This window comes from Sinocyclocheilus anshuiensis, unplaced genomic scaffold (genome assembly GCF_001515605.1).
Source record: "Sinocyclocheilus anshuiensis isolate Anshui unplaced genomic scaffold, SAMN03320099.WGS_v1.1 scaffold524, whole genome shotgun sequence".
NCBI lineage: Eukaryota > Metazoa > Chordata > Actinopteri > Cypriniformes > Cyprinidae > Sinocyclocheilus > Sinocyclocheilus anshuiensis.
In genome coordinates, this window is record NW_015555703.1 from 2,278,743 (window position 1) to 2,284,758 (window position 6,016).

At 39.4% G+C, this 6,016-nt stretch overlaps 1 protein-coding gene across 2 annotated transcripts in view; it reads right to left on the reverse strand.

Annotated features, from left to right (window-relative positions):
• Nucleotides 1–3,493: 3,493 nt before the first annotated feature.
• LOC107671687 (coiled-coil domain-containing protein 13) overlaps nucleotides 3,494–6,016 on the reverse strand; it is a 13,763-nt gene continuing 11,240 nt past the window's right edge. The window contains exons 13-16 of one of the 2 annotated variants that reach the window (XR_001632235.1): nucleotides 5,258–5,409; nucleotides 4,976–5,081; nucleotides 4,487–4,707; nucleotides 3,494–3,985 (exon numbers count right to left, since the gene is read on the reverse strand). Coding sequence is in view for 1 of the 2 variants with exons in the window: in XM_016464597.1 (XP_016320083.1) it covers nucleotides 4,551–4,707; nucleotides 4,976–5,081; nucleotides 5,258–5,409 (415 nt within the window). In the remaining variant the exon portion in view is untranslated. Of the gene's footprint in view, nucleotides 4,708–4,975; nucleotides 5,082–5,257; nucleotides 5,410–6,016 lie in introns of both variants that reach the window. The other variant, XM_016464597.1, reaches the window with a different exon arrangement.

Consider the following 6,016-nt stretch of genomic DNA (forward strand, 5'->3'; position numbering starts at 1 on the left):
CTTGGAGGAGCGGCACAGAGAAAGGGCCCATTCAAAGATGGAATGACAAGTAGGTGAGTCTGTTTACATACACGCTGTTGACACAAGTATTCATTTGGCTCAGTGGGTTATTGCTGGGTATTTGGGAATAAATCTGAACCTTTCAGGGCTACTGGTGTCCTACAAAACAATGCCAGTCTGTTTGGTTTAAAGCCACATATTTCAAAGTGATGGGTTTCCTAATGCCTCTTCACTGCTTCTTATGTTTTGTACTGTACCAAGTGTTTTGAAATAAGCACAGAAATAATTTTCCACCTAAAATTCGTCTTAGTATTTTAGTAAGTTCTATTTTTATTATTTATTTATTCATAGTATATAATAGCATAAAAGATTTTATTAGTAGTATATAGAGAGGTCAATATAATTTTATGGGCCCACAATGAAAACGTCTCGGTTATGTATGGTAACTCTCGTTCCCTGATGGAGGGAACGGAGACGTGTGTCGGAACGACAGTATGGGGGTCGTCCTTGAGGGCCCCAATCACCTCTGAGAGTATCAGAAAAGGCCAATGAAATTGGCATGCAGAATTTGCATGCGAGACCATGTCTAAGGTCTAAGGTTCACCATACCTGGGGCGTCCACCAAGATTCTAGCGCTGACTTCTGGTGCCCGGCCATCGAGAAGACGAGAGCCACAAACACAGAGAGGAAGAATGAAACCCACGGAAAGAGGAAACTGCTCTTTTTTTTCTTTTGAAAATGTAAAATTAACCCCCCAGGGGAGTGAGGCTCCCCTGCAAACCTGAGGCAAGTAGATGTGCAGCCTCTCCATCCCTGGGTTGCCCGTCTCAGGAGCTCTTTGAAGCCTTATGTGGGTTCCTAGTAGCCTGACGACGGGCGGGCGGCACCACCTGTTTGAGAGGGGCTGGTGCAGCGCTCACAGAGGGCTTGCTGCCTCGGGGTTCTACCTCCCCTGGAAGCAGAGCCGCGCCAAGAAAGGATGTGTTTAATGGCCTCCATCTGCTTCCTTACTGCAGAGAACTGATGAGCAAAGTCCTCGACAGTATCACAGAAGAGGTCATCTTAGGAGATTGTGGCGTCAAGAAAGTGAACCTTCTCGGCATCCTTCATCTCCGCAAGGTGGACATCGCCCGACCCAGGGCCTGCGCCGTAACCTTCGTAGCTCTAAGAGTGTAGTCGGTTTGCTGAACGCAGTTCCTGAAGCAACTCTGGGTCAGAAATACCCTCGTCCAGATCTTTCAATCCTTTGGCCTGATGGACCTGCAGGATGGCCATAGCATGGAGGGCAGAGGCTGCTTGTCCAGCAGCATTGTAAGCCCTCGCCATCAAAGACGAGGTAAACTTACATGGTTTGGATGGGAGATGCGGACGATTCCGCCAGGTGGCGGCATTTTGCGGGCCTAAATGCCTCGCAACTGCACGCTGCACCGACTGAATGTCCACGTACCCCTGTGCCTAAAAATACAAAATATTAAATAAAAACATTATCGAACTAAAATATAGTACATTGATTTCATTGAGAGGGCTTCATTTGATAAAACTAAACTCATGTTGGAAAACAAATCCATGGCTTTTTTCTACAACCATGACAATGTCAATAGAAAGTCTTCTTGAATGTGATAATCAGGGGTGCATTTCCCAAAAGCAACTATGGTCGCAAGTTCCATCATTACCAATAGAGTTCAATGAAACTTGCGACCATAGTTATCTAAGGCTAAGGGCAGCATGGCCCTACATTACAGGTCTGATATAACCTGAAGCAGTGAGTCTATGATAACTGCTTTCTTGGATTGCAGAGGTCATGTTGTTGTAGCCTATTCTCCATTCTAGAAAGCAGAGAAACCTGAAACTACTGATAGTCTGTTATACCATGTCAGTCTGTTATTGTAGTGACACTAGGGGTGTGCGATATTGACAAAAAAATTATATCTCGATATTTTATGGGATTTTATCGATAACCATAATTAGACGATATTTTGCTGAGTGTGTTATTGTGCTGGTACCTTAAGGACTGCTGAAGACAGCTGACTCCTAATGTTTTTAATATTCTTCATATTCTGTGTGGTGGTCAGTTCATACTGATAGAAATTAATCTTTTCCAATAAGTTTAAACTGATTTTTGCATTTTATGGGCATTTTTACCTTTATAAAGCCATTTTTTCTAAGTGTCCATTATCTTTTGAGTCAAATTACTTACATTTAATCAGTGAATTAGAATAATAAGACATTTGGGCTGTGACACCCTGTGATGTTGTTGAGTTCATCAGTATGTACAAGTAAGACAGGAAGTACACAATTTGAGCAAAATGATGCCTGAAAAATGTTGTCTCAACAGCTCACTCGGTTTTGGAACAGAGCTTTTGTTTAAAACATTGTAATTGTAAATCCAAAAGCATGCAGGCCTATAGAAATGTTACTGTTTGGAGACATTTTTGTGGCTCTACCACAAAACGCTTTGGCAGATGCAGAAACTGCTGATTTTGGAGGTTTTACAGTCTTGGTGGACTTCAAATCTACATACATATCAATGCACTGTCTGATACTTATGTATATCTACTAACTCCATTTACTCATTACGTATTGAAAAATGAATATTAATGTATATATTGGATTAGACACTATTTATTGACAAGTGAGTGGTTGCTTGAGAAACAAATATTTCAGCTTCATCTGAAATTTCTGGCAATAGTAAAAGGGTTAGTTTAATCCAAAAATTATATATCTGTCATAATTTACTTATTCTCATGTTGTTTCAAACCTATAAAACGTCCATTCATCTTCAGAACACAAATATATGTGTAATATTCTCTCATAATTTTTGTCTATCCATTCAAAGTCCATGCGACCAAAACTTTCGCATATCAAAAACAAGAACATCATATTGCTCATCAAGCAAGCATGACTGAGCTTCTGTGTTTATCACATTTGATGAGCTCTATGAATGTACATTTAACATTTTAACTTTTGCCTCAATAAACTCCTAATTTGCTGCTTATTAATAGTTAGTAAGGTAGTTGTTAAGTTTAGGTATTGGGTAGGATTAGGGATGTAGAATATGGTCATGCAGAATATATGCTTTATATGAACTAATAAACAGCCATTATGTTAATTATAAAATTTAAAGTTAATATTTTACATTTATATATTTTATATGTACAAAATTGCAACTTAATCATTGCAAATGTGATCAGTTACAAATATACAGTATTTGAATACAAGACATACAAGTTTTAAAAGAAATTACATTAAATATATTTTTGTTTATCATAAATGATTGTCAGCACATTTCACAACACAATTTAACCATATTTCAAACACAACAAAAGTAATTATGCAATTACATACAGTAAAAAGATCAAGTCCTACATAAGTGGGTCAAAAAAGCACTCTTAATTTCAACTAACTGCATTTATTGTCAATTTAAACTATAATACATTTTCATGTATTGCAATTAACATGCAATAAGTGTTTGAAAACATTATATTCAGTGCGCACTCAAGCACATTCTTTTAAAGTATATTATTTCCATAATATGTCCTTTTTTCTTTCACAAGGGAAATTTTGACCGAATTTTAATTTTTTTGGTGAACTATCCCTTTAAATCACCATACCAGCCTTTGCAACTGCAACTATGTTTGTGTCGAATATCTCTGTTGAACATATGTTATCTACAATCTCATTTCAAACACAAGTTCTTTTTATTTCTTCAGTGTAAACAAGGTTTTTTTCCCCCATCATTTCCAATCCTGAATGATATTTTGGTCTTGTGGTACTTGTACTCGTAACAGCCTGGGGCTTGCCAGTGTCCCTCAGGCTTCTGGGAAGATGGAATAGTACGCTGTTTCAAGAGGAGCACACTGCTTCAGCCACAGGTTTAAACTAAGCGTGGTGGAGCAGCGTCGGGAGGGGAGGCCTCAAAGCCCCTCCGGCCACATAGGAAAGGGAATAACTCATGTATGGCAGCATGAATGCGACGGCTGATACGCTAAATGTAAACAAGAGGAGAGACACGGTAAGCGAGGGGTCAAGTCATCGCACACATATCGCTTGAGCAGGGGGGGGTTCACATTCTGCAGAGCTTATTTTGGTTTCGCTTTTCACTTTGGTTTCACACCATGAAACACAAATCAAATATTAATGAGCAATGTGCGTCAGAAAAGAAGGCAGGTAAGTGTGTTTCCACTTTTGAGTGCCAAAAAGAGAAGAAGAAAAAAACTTGGTTTACCATGATAATTTCTTAAAATGTTCCTACCGTTATTAAACAAACAGGATCTCATTATTATTTTATTCTATTTATTATAATATTCTATTCAACAAAAAGCGTAACATTTCTCATTCATGTTCTCGTGACCTCGCAATGCCTTTTGGATTGATGTACTTTAGAAAGTTTGAGTGCCATGAAACAAGTCATCAGTTTTGTATGTGCATGTGTGTATATGTATGTGTTGTCGACAGCAGACATGGCACCATACAGAGCGAGTGTCACCTTAATGCCGGTGTTGTCCTTTAGGGATCTCCGTTTGCTAGTAAAGACACTTCATCAGTCCAGTCTAAGTCCGCTGCTCATGCTTTCTGTGGGCCTGCTGGAATTCCTGTTTTGCTTGGGCCAGCATGTCCTTGTAGAATTGCAAGCCTTCTTTCTTTTCCTTCAAGGCGTTCTTCAGAGCAGTTCTCAAGGTTTCATTTTCTTCTAGTTGCAGTGCCAGCCTGTATGGACGAAAAATACATTTATATGCATTTAGTTACTGGGCTGGAGCAAGCAGTTTGCTTAAGGGAGCATCACTATTTCAGTTGCTCATATTATGTATAAGGGTTTTAACTTGGCACATTCTGCTTAGTTCTGTCGTGACAGCTCTCTGAGAGTTTAGCATGGTAATGGGCATGTGTACTGTACGTGACAGAGAACTGTTCAGAGCTCTTTTAGTACTAAAATGAGGTAGCATGTAAATACTACATTTAGGAAGAAAAGACGTACTGTGCTTTGAGTTGACTATGTTGAGCATCACGGGTGACATCAGAGGGGCTTCTGGGAGACGAACCCTCCTGTTTGTCAGGGAGACTCAAAGTGCTGCCCGAGCTTCCTACATCAGGCCAAGAAAACCCAGCAGATTTCAGTTTGCTTTTGAGCCAGACATTCAATGACCTTGGGCTTTACGATACAATACTGGTTTCAGTGACACTCCTGTACCATGTGAAATATGATTGAAACTGAAAACAGCAACATACTAGTTTCAGTCTACATGAGGCCATACAGAACCTGTTCTACTCCGATTAGATGTTTGCAGACTCGCTTCTTTCCTTGAGTCCAGTTTGGCTTTCTCCAGCTGCTGCTCCAGTGAGACTGAACGCTGCCATTCTAGTCTGAGTTTCTGCTCAGCTTCTGCACACTGGCGCTTTGCCTCTTCTTCACTGAAATTATTATTTAAGGACATTAACTGTAACCGTCCATGAAAGCAATTACATGCCACAAGCATCAACAAACAGAATTGCAAAAAATAATGTCTTTTCAAACAGCCAGTCCCATGAAAAACCCATTGCCATTGCCTGTCCCATTTGCCAGGGTTTCCCAAAAGGGGGGTTCATAAGGGAACTGCAGGGGGTTTGTGAGTTGATGAGAAGCTAGTAATTCATAATATTGACTGTAAGATTAAAATAAATACAAGGGGCTGCACGATAATCAGGATATAGCTCAGTGCAATTGTAAAATCAAATCCTGTGATTTAATTAAATAACTGTAGTCTGATGCAGAGTGAAAAACGTGCAGCTCGTGATCTGGTGTTTTCAGCTTGGTTCAGCACGAACACTATCTCTGTGTTCGTATGCATCGTACACTTGATGTACTTTATTTACACATTCACATAATTTACACCATTTTTTTTGTTTGTAAACAACATTTAGTTTTTCACTGGTATTCCGCCAAAATAAAAGCTCAATTATTTGAAATGTTAAAAAGCTGCACTGTAAAAAAATTTCACCCCTTTCAACTTAAAAACGTAAGTTTTGTGGCTGCCTTAAA